This window comes from Poecilia reticulata, chromosome 11 (genome assembly GCF_904066995.2).
Source record: "Poecilia reticulata chromosome 11, P_reticulata-male-v2, whole genome shotgun sequence".
NCBI classification, from domain to species: domain Eukaryota; kingdom Metazoa; phylum Chordata; class Actinopteri; order Cyprinodontiformes; family Poeciliidae; genus Poecilia; species Poecilia reticulata.
In genome coordinates, this window is record NC_088840.1 from 22,295,623 (window position 1) to 22,315,079 (window position 19,457).

Consider the following 19,457-nt stretch of genomic DNA (forward strand, 5'->3'; position numbering starts at 1 on the left):
CGTTTCGTTGCCGTCCCACCTGTGAGTGCCAGCGGCCGCGCCGGTCTTTGATTGGTCGCCTCTGGACACGTAGCTCCTCCTCGCCGTTGCCATGGTAACTGTGCGTGGAGCGGGGGCGGCGGTCCAAGCCGTGGTCGGAAGGCGAGCGAGGCATCCTGCCGCCACCATCGTAGTACGACGCCGAGGGGCTCCGCCTCCTGTCGGACACAGGGAGCGAACCAATCAGGAGCGAGGAGATGCTGCTTCACATAAACAAACGAGACGCTGAGATTGTTTGTTTATTTGAAGTGATTCCAAGATGGCGGTTCACGAATGACCGGGAGAGAGAGAGAGAGAGAGAGAGAGATGGATGGATGGATGGATGGATGGATGGATGGATGGATGGATGGATGGATGGATGGATGGATGGATGGATGGATGGATGGATGGATGGATGGATGGATGGATGGATGGAAAGAATGACAGAAGGAAGAAAAGAAACCCAAAGAAAGTCAGAAGGAAGCAGACAAAGGAAGTAGGGAACGAAAAAGGAGGGAAGGATGAAATGGAGGACACAAGAAAAGAATGAATGGAGGAAACAAGGAAAGACAGAATAAGTTAACATCTTTGTTTTCTTTTCATCCAGATCCAATAATCCCAAATTCCAGGTGTTTTCTTTCCATTGAACGTCGTCCAGCAGCTTAACCAGAGATCCCTCCTTCCCTCCTTTGTCACGCAGACCGAGGGACATGAATTCATTATAAACAATAAACCTCTAAGACTCCATTTACTTAGTTTCTCAGAGTGAAACTGCTCCCTCAACCCACCCAGAATCTCACTGAATCTTCTCTGAACAAAGATCACAAACTCTGCGTTAGCCTGTAACTGGATGTGCGCGGTGCAGACTTACATGCGTTTCCTGTCAGTGCGCACCAACGCAGCCGTCATGCAGCTGCAGGGCGACGGATGAAACCCTGAGCAGATCCAGACATCATCGCGTTTGAGTCGTGTGTCTTTTGCTCAGGGACGTAAACAAAGAGCCTGTTTCTGTTTTCTGTGCCGGTTCAACACACGACACATTGACACACATTGACACACTCAGCAGGTTTGTACCTGACAGCTGGAGTACGACTGAAGCTCCGCCCCTTTCAGCGCCCTCTATCTCACTCTGACTCCGCCCACCTGGGGTATTACATCACCGCTACTAGCTCCCGTTAGCCTGTGTGTGTTAGCCTGCTGTATTTAGCAGCAGCAATAATCCCCAGTGAGCTGTGGGATTATTATTCTGTTAATCTGATTAGCGTGTGTGTTTGAGTTTGTGTGTTTGGGGGCTGTGCGTGTTTGATGGGGACGGAAGGCACAGTCTGAGTGTGTGTGTGAGTGTGTGTGTTGGAGATGGGGTCTGGAGGTAAATTATGTGTGTGATCTAATTATGACCGAGTCAGACGTCAAAAGGACGAGTCTGAATTTTACTGACTCAGCAGTAAAAACCTGCAGACAAAACTGAGGGTTAAATGTTTAAGAAACACCAAAAAAAAGGATAAAAATATCCTTTTTGCATGTTTCTGACCTGTTGCTGCAGATTTAGCATCAGTTTTTTGGTTTATTTTAACTTAAAAATAGTAAAACATGCATTTATTTTTGGTGTGTCACACATAAAACCCCTTTAAGCCTTAAACAGCTTCTATAAAACACTTCAAATTTCACATTTTTACTCCCATTGTGCTCCATTTGTTAATTTTTTTCACAAAAATAAATGAAAATAATATGTATGTATAGTTCGTTTTTTGCCTTTTCCAATTCAAAACAAAATTGCAAAAAAGAAGTTTGAAAAAATGTTAAATGAACAAATTAAAAATCTACAGTGTTTGATTTTTGCTTGATGAATAATTAAACTTAATGTATTCAATTAAAAATAATGTATTATATTGCTAAATACAGTGCACTAGTAATTAAATTAAGTTTTATTTTAGTTCCAAGCTTGCCAGGTGAATTAACTGAGGTCTAAATGCGGCGGTCAGAATGACTGCTTCTGGTCGTTGTAGTAGTTTCATCAAAGTTAAAATGCTGCATTTCCTGGTTCTCCATCACCTTCAGGTTGTTATGAAACTGATGTGGAAAATCAGTCGATGCACCACAGACGTTTAAACAGCAGCAACAGAACGAGAAGCGCTTTAGTTTAATAATAACACACTGTATCATCGATAAACAGAGATATATCTACTCTCTGTGGAGAAAGGGGGAAAATTATATCATACTGATGATGATATTATTATTATAATTATTTCCATTTTTAAAAGAAAGTAATTAAAACATGAAAGTGGCGGCACTGATGGTGAGACTATGGTTGTTTCTAAAGTTAAATTGTAACATATCTGCAGTTCAGAATGATTTCCCAAATCAGCTCCAGCATTAGAATAAATGGAAAAAAAACTAAATATATCCAAGTTATTTTATGGTTGAAATTATTGTTTTTCCCTTAAAAAAAAAACAACCCAAAAAACAAAAAAAAAAAAAATCTTTTGTTTTTTCTCGTGTCAAACCTTAAGTTTACATTTCTGAATCCAATCAGAGGTCGAACCTGGTCCAGTTGGACGGTGGGTTGGGTCTCTATCCTCCCACTAGAAGAGTGTTTGCTGTCTAATACTTGAAGTGACACTTACTGCTCCGTGGCCCCGTTGCTCAGGGGCCCCACGGCCCCCGGCGCTCCCTGCATCGGCCCGTGTGGAGGCGACGCGTTGGGGTAAAATTCTCCCGACCGGGTCAGAATCTCCTGCTGCTTCCTGCACACGTTGCAGACCCACATCACCTAAAACACAACAGCACACACGTTTATGTATGCTCACATTTCAAACATTAGTTATTAGTGCTTTATTTGGATCTTATGTGGTCGACCAATACGTAGCAAAATGGCTTTCAAAGTGGTCTGGACTTTGACTGGACCATTCTGTCCTTTGGATCTAATCCATTTTATTGCAGCTCTTGAGTTTTAACAGGTTTTCTTTCAAGATTGTTCTCCCAGCGTTCCCATCCATGAGAAACAAACACAAACCCACAGCATTACCCTGCCATCTCTATGTTTCACACTGGTCACTACATGGGACTTTTTGGCTGCTTTTTAATTGGTTTAGGTTGATAAGTTTGTAGTTGTTCCATTTTTCTTCCATGTTCAGATGTTGTGAGATGTTCAGAGTTTGGATATCGTCTTGTAACCTAAACCAGTGGTCCCCAACCCCCGGTCCGTGGACCAGTACCGGTCCGTGGACCAATTGGTGCCGGACCGCGCAAGAAATAATGAAATATTTCCGTTTTATGTATTATTTGAGTCTGGAAGATCTTTTATTTTGAAAATCCTTTAACCGGATTCTCTCGGTTACTTGCGCGCCAACGCTAATCCCACAAGCAGCAAAATTAGTAAGAAACAGATCAGATGTCTTTGGAAAGTTTCTTTGCGAAGGGGAAAAGGCCCAGAGAAGAGACAGGAGAATGGATTTATTCTGGACAGGTAGGTGAGTCCCACATTACAAGCCCGCTCTGCATAACATGGGTTGCTAATGAGGCAATGAAGCTTCAAGCTGCTTCGCCGCATAGAGACCAAGCAGGCTGTGGATATAAGCCACAGCTCAGGTGTCATTGTCTCCCATCACTCCCAGATGGGACCGTCTCGTTGCAGAGAAACAAGCTCAGGGCTCCCGTTAGTCATTATTGTGAGTTAAAATTTTTCACGAAAGTAAAATGTTCGTTTTTGTGGCTCATCTGTATCTTATTTTGAAGGGATATGTAAACGTTACCATAGCGACCAGAGTCAGAGAGCGTTTGGGCAGTGGTCGAGAGGAGATGAGTAGAGCTTGTGAGTCTTAAGTCTGGTTTAAATGGCAAGATTTAAAAATTGTCGGCCGATTCTCCAAACCTCTGTGACCACAGAGCTGATAAAAGTCCAACAGGTTCGATCGGTTTGTGTGTCCAAGGCAGGAGCAACACCAACCGATTCCAGTCACAAACATCACGATTCCAGAGGATAATCCAGTAAAACCCCCAACATAGCATACGGGAATTTAGAAGGACCAAACACGGATGACGATGTAGAAGCAATATTGATAGTTTGTGGACTAATTTTAAGAGATAAGAGACGTAACAAAAAGAAAAGGTGGTGGATAAAAGACGACGGGAGCAGCCGCTCTATTTGCTGCACTATGATTTGGAGGTGAATATGCTTTTTCATAGTTAACATTTTAACTGAATAAACATAAACATATATAATAATGACCTTTACTTATAATAATAAACATTTCCACATATCATCTCCGATATCCACTGGACTCTCAGTTGCGCGATATGTCAGCTGTTTGGGATTCCCCTCTGTTCTTACATCACCGCGCTTTTTGATTGGCTACTTGTCACATTCAACAGGTTGTATTCTCGTTCCAAGTCAGGCTGCGATAAAAGGGCCAATACAACCCAAATTGGGTATATTCAGGATTTAGCGGGAACACCAACATGCAGAAGCCTTATCTGACGGTTCACACACGCCCCCCAGTTCCCCGGGCCGCTTTTCCAAGTCTTGACCGGTCCGCGATAATAAAAAGGTTCCGGACCACAGACCTAAACAGCTTCATCTCTGACCCGTCTGCTGGGTTTCTTGGTCTTCATGATGCTGTTTGTTCACTAACAGACCAGTAGATATTTCACAGAGAAGCCGAGATTAAATGAAACTCAGGAGGAAACTATTTACTAATTAGATGATTAGTTGACTAGATTTTATCTTAGCATATTAGAGCAGATGGGGCTGAAACACATCAAATCATTAATAAATGTCCTTCCAAGTTACAAAAACAAATCCCTTTGTGTGGGTTTATTGAATAAAATCCAAATAAAACACAATGAAACAAAATGTGAGAGTTCAAGGAGCATAAATGCTTTTGCAAAAAACACATTTTGTTGTTTTATTTACAGATTTTTGAGATTAAGTGAGACTTATTAACTGTTAATTATGTCTTTACACCTAACCACGCTTTCTGCATGACTTATTCAATGTTTTACTCTTTAAATCCACAAATAAAACAATTATTTAAAAATATGTTCTTTATCTTTTGGGAGTCAAGGCACCTTGAAATCAAATTATCATACAGAATAAAACATCAACACTTATACTAACTTATTCAAAGACGTGAATATTGTGTTTATGTTCAACGTTAAGCTGAAAAACGTGGACGTTAAGATTTGCAAACAGAAAAACTAAAGGTCCAAAGGAGGAACTACGACCTCACACGCCAACCTTATTGGCTCTTAAAGGGACGCGCCCGCCGCAGCGCGCGCAGAAGCGGCTTTGACAGTAGCAGCAGGCTCGGCCACAGCCGTCGGCAAACTTGGTTTTGTGGCAGACGCCGCAGGTGGGAGACTCCGCCCTCGCCGTCTGCGCCGCAGGAGGCTCCTCCCCCAGCTTCTTCACCTGGTCCTTATACATCTCAAACTGCTGATGTAACTTCCTGTGAAGAACAGGAGCAGTCAGACACCGACTTCAGGACAAATACTGCGTCAAACTCTACCTACTTTTTCAATCTCTCCACTAGCTTGTGATAAGGAGACTTTTTCTGCACTGATCTGATCCTCATGAATGATCCAGATCAGATCTGATTTGGTAAAACATCCAACAATCGATCAACATCTGAGCTGAGCCTGAAACAGACCTCCGGTCAGTTCACCTTCTCGGTTTTACTCACGTCTGCGACTCGTTGTCAGTCGGACTTTTAACCTGCAGAACTTCGGACACATTGGCTGCAACATTATTGACCAACTGACTGAACCCTGAGAACGGATTCCACCTGTCCAGGTAACACAGACAGTCAGCGGACAGGAAGCAGGTTCGCCGTGGGATTGGGGCGTCAAGTTGGGAAACAGGAAGGAGGTTCTGGCCAGGACAGGGGTTTCAAACAGCACAGCGGACTCTGAGGTACTTACGAAGCTGGGAGAGGTTTTACTTCCTCCTCATCCCTGAAGACACAAAGGCCATGATGAGGATGAGGATGAAACAGAACAAAAACAATAGAGAGAAGTTAACCAAAAGTGAAGCACAAACTGAACAGAAACATGGAGACATGGACAGAACAGAAAGACGAACTATGATGGGATTATAGGTCACGTTTTGCTAACTTCAACTCCGTATTGTCAGTTTATCTGTCATGTAGTACTGTAATTGGTCCAAATGTGACTGTTAGATCTGACTTTTTCATTTCAGTTCTGATCTTTTCATCCCTAAAAGGTTCAATTTGAGTCACTTTTATACGTGGATCTGATTCAGGAACGTATCCAATTGTTTTCAAAGCGTCTGCAGTCTGAACAGTCATGTCGCGCTTTGTCCAACTTTCACGTCACTGATGTCATAACTCTGCACCAGAAGAAGCCAGACACAGTAAATCAGGACGCAAACAATGAATGAAAACTATAATTATGAATTTATGAAAGCAGTCTGTGTCGCTGAAGCATCACATCACAATCTCACCACTTTTAGCTCCGACTACATCCAGTTGTACAGAAAATGCAGTCAATGCTGTCGCTCATAGCTGTGCTTTCATTTTATTATCTACCTTTGTGTTATCATGATTTCTCTAACTTTACTGTCGGCTCCCGTTGCTGAATAAAACCGTCCGTTATTACTTCCACAAACATATCTGACGTAAATGTTCTTCTTCTGCTCACATCGCTTTGGAAGTCTGATTTTATTTGGATCATTCAGTAGTGTGAACGACTACACAAAAAAAATAAACAAAAAAAATCTGATTTCAGCAAAAAAAAAAAAAAAAAAAAAATCAGGATTGAGCATCGAGGATATGCTGCGTGAGCATGTCCTTAACATGGTGTCTTTCTAGTCCAAGAGACAAATGAAGTGATTCCTGAGGTCAAGATGAAGTTCAGCAGTCGGTGAAAAGCAAACATTGGTCGTTAATGATCAGGTTCTACTGGTCAATAAGTAACTTGTAAATAATTAATAATGATAGTAAGAGCAGATAAAATGCTAATTTGATCGATAATAAAGTTCTGCTGGTCAGACAAGAACTTTATGAGATAAATAAGGAAGTTCTAGAGGTTACGATGGCGCTCAAGTGGTTAATGAAGAACTTCTGGAGATCTGTAATTTAAATATCTTCACTAAAACTTTGTCATCAATATTAAGGGATTATTTACTTAAACCAGCTCCTGCTAACCAAACAACAGTGTCATGAGATCAGTGTTTGAGTTGAGTCTCTTTAATTAACTAATTAAAGAGAGATTCAGTCAATTAGACTCAAACTGATCAGACAGGTTGATTCATAAAATTAATATTTTAAACTGGTCATTGATGAATCTCTGCAGGCAAGAAGGATAAAAGTTTTTATTTAAACCATTTTTCACATCCTTGTGGACTCTTGTTTTGCTGCAATGTCTTTATAATCATTTCCTCTGGTCTGTTATTTGTTTATTTCTTAAAATCAAACACATCTGATCTCATTCTGTTTTCCGACTCCAGCAACTCTGACACAGAAAATAAAAAAACAAAACAAAGTAAATGAATTAACACATAAAAACGTAAATTAAAGTACAAACAGACAAGACTGATGATGTGAAAACCGGGACCTGGGGGGAATCATCCATTCATCATCCTACACTGCAAAAACTCAAAATATAACCAAGTATTTTCTAAACCAAATGTTGAAATAAGACAAAACTAACTTACAACCTCCTTTTCAGGAAGATATAGGAGCCTGTTTTAAGTAAATAATCCATTAATATTCATGAAAAAGTTCTAGCATTAATAACAACACATTTATCCCACGTTATAAATAAAATAATCTGCCAGTGGAACCAGTACTTTTTAAACCAATATTAATGAATTATTTATTTGAAACAAGCTCCTATGTCTTGCTGAAAAGTTGCTTATAAATTAGCTTTGCCTTATTTCAAGTGAACAAAATATTTTCCCTGGAAAATACTTGGTAAGATTTTGTGTTTTTACAGCGTAACTCCTAAATACTTTCCATCCTGTGAGAAAATAACCACAATATTGTCTTTATGTATCAGATTCTAATAAAACTCAAGTCTTCTTTCCTTCATAGAGGTGGAAACATGAGACTCTGAGTTTAGAGACACCTGGTGGCGAAACGTGGTTATAGCAACATGATCAAACAGCAGCTCAAGTTATTCTTACAAATCTGAGCAATAATTAGTAACATGACAGACTAACTGATGTCATCGTTTGATTATGTCCGTTTTGTTATCCCTCAAACTAAACTCCTTAATGTTCGAGGAACAGCTACTTATTTATCCCCCTTCTTTCCTGAACGTTATTCTGCAGAGAAAACACAAAATGACTGGACATTTTTCACAAAGTCTTTACATTTTTCAAAGACCTCAAAAGTTCAAGACGCTTTGACTCGTGTTAAACCACAGCCACCGATCCACCAACACTCCCACTAACGAGATAACTGGATTTAGTCTGGAGTCCAATTAAAACCAACAGAAACAGAAGGGCTGCAGGTGACAAGCGTGCAGCCTGAAAAACCCCAGTTTTTAGCTTCAAAACGATAGATGAGCACACAGATCCTGGAGCAGTGCATTCTGGGTAAAGACAACATGTCAGCATCTCCGTTCTGATCTGGTCTGAAGCACAGTTTCTTCTGAATTTTCTTTTATAATCATGCAAAAGTGACATATTTTACTATTATTAATTATTATTAGCAGGGCCAGTGTATTATCAGCCTGGCGGGCTACCAGGCTTTATTTGTGCCCCCACCAGGCTAATCATTGCTTATTTATTTAAGTCTTTTTTAAATGTTTGCATTTTTTAAGACTTTATAGTTGGTGTTTTCTTTTAATAGCACATAATTATCAAGTGACATTTTCAAATTTTCTGTCAACTTTAAACATCTTTTAACTCAAAAACATGGCGGGTTACTGGATGACCACACCTTTAGTGCCCAACCACCAGGCTGAGCAAGTTTTCTGGGGGAAATCCTCTATTAGTAGATCCCAGATCCCAGACTGATGATCATCGTCTTTTCTCATTTTCAACTGTTTAACCAATCTTTATGTAGTAGTGCAACAACAAAAAGGCCAAATGGCTCTTTGCCCAGGGCAGCACTGCGCCAGGGGGCGAAATTAACCCTTGGGGGAAAAAAAGGTGAACTTGTTAGTTAATAACTGTAGAGCTGGTATCTGATTTAAGATTCATATTTGAAAGTTGAACTAAAGGGAAGTTTCATTATTTTTCTAGGAGACTGGACTCCATTTTTTCTTCTTTAGTTTTGTCTTCATGACAACTTTCAACGTATCAATATTTAGACTCGTTGGACCTACAATTATTCAACACTAATTTCAGATACTTTAAAACAGAGTTTGTTTAAAGAGTTTGTAGAACGGTTGCTCTACATGCTGGACTGGACTTCAGCAAGGTTAAACTGGAGCAGTAACCCAGGGCTCTAAGTTTTTGGGGGTCAAAAGTTTTATTAATTCAATTTACAAATACCTTATTGATCCTAAAGGGAAATTAAATAACACACTTGGTTATGATGTCCTCTCCATGTGGCTGGCAAAGAGCAATCCGATCGGTAGCGTCAGAGCATCTCTGTAGTTTTCAGGGCTAAACAATGAGCAGATATCACTGAGATGTTGGACTTTTTAGATGACCATCACGCTGGGCCACAACCTCTAGGTGTAACAGCAGATTTTAGGAATATTCACTACAATTGTTGGTTTATATTTCATGCTTTCCTCCATTGCATCACCACTTAGAGACCTAACATAGCAACTGTCACATTTTCTCCCCCTTTTTTGCTGTAATTAAAATATTTTAGAGATGATTCTGAGCTTAAGGAAACTTTTGGAACTGATAAAGATTCTTGCTGATTTTTTTTTTCACAGACATAGGCCTAGTCCACACGTAGTAATATCTGGGGAAACTAAGACATTTGTATGTTTCAGCCTGTTATCCACTCAGTATAATATCACTGAAAACAATTATTTATAAAAACTCAGATCAAAGTGGAGATTTAAAAAACGTTGTCCACACAAACAAACCTCTGGGCACCATGTTTAGTCCTTACAGGAAGTCATGCTGTTTTTTTAAGAATTCTGATTGGGTGACAGGCTTTAGCTTAGCACTACACTGCCCCCTATGGGTCTGGCATGTTTAAAACAACGCTCAGGTGTGAATTCAAGAGGATGAAAACTCTTTTGAAACCAATACCATATGTACGATGTTAGTTTTCTAAACAATGTGGCAGAAATATTTGTTTTTAGTTTGTACATTAAGTAGGCCTTAATGTACAAAACCTGGAAGTGCATGTGTTCCTAATCTATCTATCTATCTATCTATCTATCTATCTATCTATCTATCTATCTATCTATCTATCTATCTATCTATCTATCTATCTATCTATCTATCTATCAAAACGTTTTCAGGTCAGGGTTCCTCTGGATTTCATTTAATTACCATTTTGATTACCATAAACTTTCTTTTATTTCTCATTATTAGCCTTTATTTGCAGTGATTGATTCCTTGCTCTTTACCGTTTATTTATTGAGAAAGTGAGTAAATATCTGAGGTATAACCTTCATCTTTACTGCACATGGCAGCCTTTTATTTTTGAACATCGTGTCTTCTGCAGCAGATGGTACCAGGGAAATATTGATAACTGCCGATTAATTTAAAATACAAAAAAAAAAAAAACCCACTCACTTCAGCATGCTCTGCTCCTTCTCCTCCTCTTTCTTCTGTCGCTCCATCACGGAGAGGATGATCCTCCGCTCCTCCTCGGTCAGATGGCTCAGGTCCGGCAGCTCCGGTCCGGCCCCGGTGGGCGGTGCAGGTCCGGCCGCTCCAGACATCCCGACCGAGAGCCGCTGCAAGACAAGGAGGGACGGGGTCAGTCCAGTCGGCGTCGGGGTGTTTCAGCGCGGCCGAGAGCCGTCAATACCGTCAATAAATCATGATGACGATGATGATGTTGATGATGCAGCCTGCAAAGCCGCAGAGCGCTCATTTTAGTTCTTCCAGGTGCGCTTCCGTGCGGCGCTGTGCCATCATCATCATCATCATCCGCCATCAGACCACCTGTTTATCCATCCATCCATCCATCCCTTACCGACGGACGCAGCGGAGTCCTCTCGCCTGCTTAGTCCGAGCTCATGTTGCCTCCTCCGGTGCTCAGTGGCGGCGGCTCCGGTCGGCTCTGCGTCCCGCAGTCGGCGCTCATCCTTCAGTCCTCCGAGGCGGTCCGCTCGGCCTGCAGTGGTCGCGTTTTCTCGCTGTTCATTCTCCGTTTCTTCTCGGTAATAATGGACGCAGCGGCGGGAGAGGAAGAGGAGGAGGAGGAGGAGGAGACGGAGGAGAAAATAAATAAATCCTCCATAGGAAGCGGGGCGGGGCCACGACAAGACGGCGCTTACGTGCAACAAAGATCAGCTGGTCGTCGGGCGGGTGGGCGGTGGTGGAGGCCGCTGTCCACAGGCTAAACATAGACCTGCAGCCAAAGATAGAAATACAACCGAGCTCTCACAGCAGTCAATCAATCAATTAGCTATAAAGGAGTCCAGCGCACTCGGCCTGGGAGCTGTTCTCACTATTTCTGGATCCACAAAGAGGTGATAAGAATAGCTGCGGTGATATTTATATCAGGCAACCTAAAATAAATAAATAAATAAAACACTATATTTGTAACGTTAAAAATAAGGGGGAAAAACGGACAAAAATATTTAGTTCCTGATAATATAATATAATATAATATAATATAATATAATATAATATAATATAATATAATATAATATAATATAATATAATATAATATAATATAATATAATATAATATAATCCCCGAAAACGTAAGACAATTGTGATATGTCTGTAATACGGTAAAATTTGGGAGTTATTATAAAGAAAACTACACCTCTGTGTAGTTTATTAATATTAATAATAACAGTAATAATAATAATAATAATAATAATAATAATAATAATAATAATAATAATAATAATATTATAAATCCTCCATAACGCTACTGTCAAACTGCCAACATTGAATTGAAGCAATATTTCCCCAAAAAACAGTGCATAAAATATTATAACATAATATAATGTATTAAAATATAATATTTTGAATCTAGTTTAGCGGTTCTCAACGTGGGTGGTACCGCCCCCCAGGGGGCGTTCAGAGGACGGCAGGGGGCGCTGGCGGACATTTTTACAAAAGGGGGGCGCTGGGATTCCTTTGGGGGGCGTTTGGTCGAAGGTAAACTTTACACCTTAAATGTACAACAATACCAGTTTAGACTTTGAGCAACTTGGTAAAACTGTATTGTGTAACATTAAAACATGCTTGGCTGCAGCTGTATCAATGGCAGTTCTTCTTCTATTCAGTGTTTGTTAGCTTCTGTTAGCTTCTTGGCGCAGCTCCGTTCTCCTGCTACTCGTAGCACGACACCCTCACTGTGTATCCCTCTGAAAAATGAACCCATTAAAATAAAGAAATAAAGAAATCCCTCCATGGGTGATACCAAGATAGAGAGCGTTCATTTTATAGCGTTAACTCGGTGCTGTAAGTGGTCCGGTATGAAACGGGGGTGATAGAACAACACAGCACTTTTAAATTTCAATAATCAGAATGCAGAAATTGTTTCCGTTGTTTTAAAAGGTTTATGTCAGTCTGCCTTTTCCCCCATCGATATGCTTCCCGACCGCCCTGCACCTTAGGGGGTAAAAAAAAAAAGAAAAAAAGAAGAAGAGGCGCACATTGCGCAAAACTCTGAAACAGGAGAAGCGGGGCATAAAACGGAGCGACGAACTAGATGTGAATTATGGCATAAAAACAGAGAATCCGACGCTGAACAGTGAAAAGTCAACACATGATGTGAAACACATGACGATTAGGCGGCGCAGCAGGTGATGAGTGAAGATTACTGATGGTCAATAAATGATAAAATAAATCTAGCAACAGGAAAGAAACTAAAGTGGACAAAGCAATAAACCAAGAGAGGATAAAACTAATCAAATGAAACTAAATAGAAATGAATGAAGAACAAAATGCAAGAATAAACTAAGAAACTAAAGTAAATACAGAGGAATAAACTGGTATGGCAAGACCTTTTGAGCAATAATTAATACAGAGGACTGTATGGCAAGAATAAACAGACACTACTTCCAGATAAAAGGTAAAATAATATTGTTGAAATGTCATGGGTTTGTTGAGACCACATCTACTTATAATAAATATGCTACAGACCATAACAGTAAATAACTTATCACTTATTTATGTTTTTAATTAGATTTATTATTTCTTCAATATTATTTTTCATGTCAGTGTTAATGTCATGAGGCTGAGATTCCATGACACTTTCAATTTGACTCATTAGGATTTGATTAAGAACCAGATATGTTCTTTGTAATTTCTGTCCAGTAAAACTATTAATCTATAAATCAATAGACAGATCTATATAAAGATATAATCCATGTTTCTGTCTCATATATGGCATTAAAAGGAACTTTAGTTTTTCCACTGAAAGCTCTGGTTTGCACAATAAATGCCATGTGGGTGAAGTTTTATGGATGATGCTCTGATGTCCCATTCCCCTGAAGGCAGCACAGAGATGCACCACCAGAATCTGACAAACACTGAAGAGAAGAAGAGCTATGATTAATGTAGTTACAGTTCTATCCATGTTTTAATGTTGCAGAGCTCAGTCGTTCTGCAAATAGTTCAAAGTTTAAACTGGCATGTTAAACATCTTTTATCTGGTCATTTTGTGGAATATTTAACAACTTGAAAACAGCACAAAATAAGAATATTTTTTCCACTCTGATTGGCTGCTGCCTACCGATTTTAACTTGAATGTTCATTGCATTTTTCGTAGACGCCTGTATTATTTTTATATTATATTATATGTATTATTTGTGATGATACATACAGAAACAAGCATAAAAATCAAAACATCTACAATAGTGATAGTAATAATGATAAAATAATGGTCAGCGCAAAGTAGCCTACAAATTCTTAGGTGGGGGGCGGTGAGGGACCTGGATAAAGGCTGGGGGGACGCTGGCCCAAAAAAGGTTGAGAAACACTGATCTAGTTCATAATAATCAACATTTAACACCCCTAAAATTTTAAGTAATTAATAAAAAAATCTATTTCACAAATAAAACTACTTCCCCACTAAAATTACATAGATAATAGCGCCCTCTGCTGGATAAAGCCAATAACAACACCACTAAAAACAACAATAAAACTGGTAATATTGATTATTAACAGCGGCAATATGCATATTAAGCTAGTGCTTGGATTCCTTTATGTTCGGTTTAATTTCCTATTATTCCATCTTTTTATTAAAGCATCGATTAATTAAAATTGATTCTAATAAGGTGAGAAAAAAACTTTGGAGGCTCCAGTAAATTAGGTCTGTTGAACTAGAAATGTAATGAAATTACACTAAGGCTCAATAAAACTCTCTAAATTTTAATCTTTGTTAACATTAAAGTTGTTATTTAATATTGAGATAACAACTATGCTCTCATATTTAATCAAGGACAACATGTTAAAAACAGAGCTGAGAGCTTAAAGCTGTTTTCATTTCAAAGAAGCTAAGATTTTTCATCAAATTTTCTCATATATTGTAATAAACGGTGAAACGGTTAATCGTGATTAATTGATCATTGTAATTGTCAACAAATTTAAAAATTGATTAATCATTAACTGGAGTTCAGAGATTTAAAAAATGTAATTTACTTAAAGAACAACATATTAATTAAGCCAAAACTGTACAGAAATGTGTAGATTTGCATTTAAGATTAAAAAAAAGAACTTTTTTGTTTGTAAATATGTTTTACCCAGAGCTCCTCCAGTGACTTAGTTTTTAACTTCACCCGGTTTAAATTCTGTAAAAAACAAAATCTCCCATTAAGCATCTCTTGCCAATTATTAATCGGTGATATAAAAATGAATCAATAAATAATCAACTGTACACTAAAGGAATGGGTGTTATTTCATTTTTTTCATTTCATTTGTATCTTTTTATGTATTTGCAGCATCGTATAAAAAGGCTTAAATGATCTGCAGAATGTGCCACTTTTCTTATCCGATTAATTGATTAATCGATTAATCATCAGAGTAGTTGATTACTAAAATAATCGCTAGTTGCTGCTCTAATCTCCAGCAGGTTTCCTTCCAGGATTTTCCCGTATTTTTCTCCCCTGTTCGTCTCGTCAGCATCCCCTCAGCATGATGCTGCCGCCACCTAATGCACAGCTGCGACTGTGTTTCCAGAGGAACGCAGGCCAGGCGCGACCTTTGACCTGAGCTCCTTCTGCTGCATGTTTGCTGTGGGTGTCGATGATCTGTCAGTAGTTTTTGGGCTCAGTGATGTCATCATGTGGTCACATGACTCGTAAACCAGACTAAGAGGATTATTCTGTTTTCCCTTCTGTCATATTTATCATTCAGCCGGTTTGCTTTTGGACGGAGAAGCAGCGGGAGGATCTGGACGCCCAGAGGATTTATTGATTCTTTGGTTTGATCGGTAGATGATCGACAGATGAAGCCGAATGCCTGCGCTGTGTTCCTGCTGCTGATCTGCCCTCTGCAGAGGGCCGACTGCAGCCTGCCGCTCTTCACTCCGGCCACAGCATCGCTGCAGGTAGGACAGGCGGCTAAAGCAAAAACAACCAGACAAGCAACTATTTTGGAGGGTAATTCGTCTCTCTGGTTGCTTTTAGGAGAAAGTTTCTGCAAACTGGGAGTCGAACGCCGTCACGCCTCTGAGGAAAAACGGCTTCATGCGACTTCCTGGAATCTGTCGACGCCTGAAGCGACGCAGAGTCACGATAGTGGTAAATATCTCCACTCTGACACAATGCAGCGTCAACAGAGACACAAAATCAGCCCCAACATCAGGGTTCATGCCTACAGATAGAAATATCATCAACTTCCTAAAATAATGGCCAAAGTCATTTTTACTGAACGTGATTTTGGCAAAAGAATTTCACTTTTGTCAAAATTGACTTAGGCCATTATTTTAGGAAGGTGATAATATTCAAATTCAAATTGAAAAGTGCTGTTATAACTCATTTTAATTCAAATTCATCAAAGAGTTACTGTAGATGGGGATGGATGTCGGCAGGAAGGATCTCCAGTGGGTTACTGGTGAGCCTCTGACTGAAGACGTTGTTTTCCCAAGACAGTCCCAGGAAGAGGATGGTCAGAGTTGTCCATAATGTTCTTGATTTTATGAACTGATAGGTATTTTTCTCGAACCTTCAATAAAAGAACCACAGACAACGTATATAAATTTTATGACCAAACTTTTGCAAAAGGAGAAGACTCAGCAAGCTGCTCCTCCTTCACTGAGCGTCTGAAGACCTTTGGTTACAGCTTGTCTTTTATTATCAAGCAAAAACAGGGAGGATAGCTAAAGAAGACAGCAGAGACAAATTATTACTGCACACAGGCAGTTTCTAAGGTAGGGAGTATTCCAGTTGATAAGAAGGCACCTGTGGAAACGTAATTTAAGGTCTGGGAAACACACAGTTAACTGTTTCACATGAAGACAAACAGGCAGATGGGGCCTCCGGGTCAGTTTATACACACAGAAGGAAGAGAACACTTTAAATTGAACATTAGACTGAATATGAACTAAAGTAATAACAAAATGATAATACCAAAAAATCTCTAACATGAACAATCCTTCTTTGTATCGTCATCTCCAGAGATTCCTCAGAACAGAACCAGAACAGAACCAGCCTTCTTTATCAGGCTGTTGAGCCTCTTAAGGTCTCTAGTTCTGATCTGCTGCCCCAGCAGATGACGGCAGAAGAGATGACGCTTTCAACAAGTTTATAGAAGATCTGCAGCATCTTGCTGCTAACCTTGAAGGATCTTAGCTTCCTCCAGAGGTCCAGTCTGCTCCCTTATAGGCGCTTCACTGTTGGTTTCCAGTCCAGTCTGAGGTCCAAATGAACACAAAGGTGTTTATATTCCTCCACTTCTCCTCCCATGAGGGTTTGAGCTAACTCTGTTCCTCCTGAAATCTTCAATCACGGGGTGTGCTGTGGTGGTGCAGGGGTTAAGCACAACCCACATATGGAGGCCTTAGTCCTCAACGCAGCTGTCATAGGCTCAATTCCCAGCCTTGGCAACCTTTGCTGCATGTCTTCACCCTTCTCTCATTACCCACTTTCCTGTCAATTAACTGTCAAATAAAGGCCACTAGAGCCAAAGAAATCTTCAGTCATCTCCTTTTTTTGATGAGATGATTGTTCCCACACCAAAACATATGGAAAAGGAATTAAATATAATGACCACTGGAGATAAATACCTGATACAGTGCAAGAACAAGCAGGTTTGGATGAAGGATGGATGTTTTAGCTTAGATTAGCAATAAACTGCATGAATTGATAAAAAAAACAAAAAACAAATCTATTATTGAATGGAAAAGGTAAAGGACGACTGTTGCCATGACAACTCTCAAACAGGAAAGAAAAAACAAAAAATGACAGACAGACACAATTTCATTGTTACTTCTGCTTTCTACATAAACTTCATTGTTCTAATGTAATTTCCTACTGAACCTGTTGTGTCAATTAAAGGTCAACTGAACAAAACCACAAAAGTTTTTGGTGCAAATATCTTAATACACTTGAAATAAGACAAAACTAACTTACAATATAATTCCCTAATATTGATGAAAAAGTATTCAATCCTTTAACAGACTATTTTACTTATAAGGAAAATGTCTTGTTATAAGTGAAAAAATATTCCAGTGGAACTAGAACTTTTTAAAATCAATATTAAGGAATTATTTACTTAAAACAAACTCCCATATTGTAATGAAAAGTTAGTTATGAGTTAGTTTTGTCTTATTTCAAGTGCATTAAGATATTTGCACTAGAATATAGACCAAAAATAGTTTGTAAGATTTTGTGTTTTTGCAGTGAAAATGTAATAAATCATAGATATTGATACTAGAAGTGCTCTGAACTGTATTGTATTATGTTATATTACCTACTGTAAGTATTAGTTTCAAATGTTTTAGGTTGTGGAAAACTGGGATTTGTTCATGTGTGTTTCTGCCACCAATGTTTGATATTTCGTAATGATGTAATCTATTTTTTAGCAATTTTTTACTTTATGATTATGAGTAACAGAATCTGCACTTTTCTTCTTTGAAATTTAGCTAAAAGTTCATCAAACCCAGAGATTACCCAAAGTGAAAAGTGTGGGACCCCAGAGTGTGAAACTAAACTAAAACCAAACCTGTTTGACTTTGTCGGTGCCTCTTTTCTTCAGTGTAACCTGGAGAAGTTCTGCTGGGGCCGCAACTGGTGGAGGAGACAGAAGACTCCACCTGGCCAGGTGTGTCGCTGCCCTCAAGGTTCCAGGTGTTCACATTTCTTCCTTCACAGCATCTGAAAAACAACAAAAAACTACAAACTGAAGGATTTGCTTTTGCTGGTTTTTCTTTACACTCATGTAAACACTATATTTAAAAAATAAAATATAAATGTTGTCTGTTCTTTTTCAGCGGTTATTAGATTTATTTCGTGTATTAATATTAAAAAATTATCTGAATTGGTGCAAAACATTTAGTCATGATTCTGATTTTGACGTTATAAAGGCTAATGTAATTTTCAGTCATGGCCTCTAGGCGGCGGTGTGGATCATCTGACTGACTTCTGCCAACATTTACGTTTCCAACTCAGCTGAGGAAACTAACGGAAGTGATTTTGTCTCCCCTTCACAATAAATGTTAATGGTACAGTCAACGTTACATTATTCCTCAGGACTCCCTCCTGGCATTGAGTGAGTGTAAAAATAATTCGCACCAAATAATTTACAATCCCTAATAATAACAATAAAAGATCTTTGGATACTGGACGGGGACTGGATCCATTTATAGGAAGTTTTCACAAAGGCGAATCATGACGTCTGTGAGTTTCCAAACAGAAAAACCTTGTAAACAGCTTAAACTACTCTTGAGAAAACCTTCAAACCACATGTACTATCGTGATCTGTTCTGATTTTGTGTCGTTAAACATTTGCTGCTAGTATATATGAAAGGTTTTGTAAAGGTAAGATGAAATCCTACACCTTACATTGAAAGTAACGTTTGTCAAAGATTGTGACGCATTTTGTGAAGTAAATTAAGAAGTTGTTTAATTTAAATGCAATAATATAAATACAGCATCTTTTGACTGCAATGAGTTAATGCTATTAATTTAACTGTTCCTGCTGAAAGTGTTTCAGTCAAGGTTACATTTCATATACACTATTATTTTTAAGTGATTAACAATTTTAGGCTCAGATGCTGCTGCTGTAATTTAGATCATAGTGGACTGTGTACCTTTGTTATTTTTTTCATACTATTTTTTATTTTGTAAGCAATGTTAAATAAATACACAAAAAAATAACAAAAACCTGCCTTCTTTTGCATCCGCTTAACGCTGTGGAGATGCTTTTATTTT

General features: G+C 39.0%; 2 protein-coding genes across 16 annotated transcripts in view; one reads left to right on the forward strand and one right to left on the reverse strand.

Moving 5' to 3' along the window:
• LOC103472577 (regulating synaptic membrane exocytosis protein 2-like) overlaps nt 1–10,839 on the reverse strand; it is a 45,499-nt gene extending 34,660 nt beyond the window's left edge. For 12 of the 15 annotated variants that reach the window (XM_081612446.1, XM_081612450.1, XM_017307395.2 and 9 more), the window contains exons 1-6: nt 10,691–10,839; nt 5,938–5,970; nt 5,700–5,801; nt 5,255–5,465; nt 2,643–2,788; nt 20–197 (exon numbers count right to left, since the gene is read on the reverse strand). In XM_081612446.1, the coding sequence (XP_081468572.1) occupies nt 20–197; nt 2,643–2,788; nt 5,255–5,465; nt 5,700–5,801; nt 5,938–5,970; nt 10,691–10,839 (819 nt within the window). Of the gene's footprint in view, nt 1–19; nt 198–889; nt 1,400–2,642; nt 2,789–5,254; nt 5,466–5,699; nt 5,802–5,937; nt 5,971–10,690 lie in introns of those variants that run through there. The other 3 variants (XM_081612452.1, XM_081612455.1, XM_081612456.1) reach the window with 3 other exon arrangements.
• LOC145553700 (uncharacterized) lies at nt 10,788–18,508 on the forward strand. The gene is made up of 4 exons (XM_081612558.1): nt 10,788–10,876; nt 15,442–15,634; nt 15,714–15,827; nt 18,283–18,508. The coding sequence occupies exons 2-4, from the start codon at nt 15,533–15,535 to the stop codon at nt 18,403–18,405; spliced, it is 339 nt and encodes a 112-aa protein (XP_081468684.1). The 5' UTR covers nt 10,788–10,876; nt 15,442–15,532; the 3' UTR covers nt 18,406–18,508.
• The last annotated feature ends 949 nt before the right edge of the window (nt 18,509–19,457 follow it).

What these genes read in the sequence shown, in the direction of transcription:
- LOC145553700 (XM_081612558.1), top strand. Translation starts at nt 15,533, where the DNA reads ATGAAGCCGAATGCCTGCGCTGTGTTCCTGCTGCTGATCTGCCCTCTG. An exon ending in CGGCCACAGCATCGCTGCAG is followed by an intron (nt 15,635 to 15,713) that starts GTAGGACAGGCG and finishes GGTTGCTTTTAG; the next exon opens with GAGAAAGTTTCTGCAAACTG. An exon ending in GACGCAGAGTCACGATAGTG is followed by an intron (nt 15,828 to 18,282) that starts GTAAATATCTCC and finishes TCTTTTCTTCAG; the next exon opens with TGTAACCTGGAGAAGTTCTG.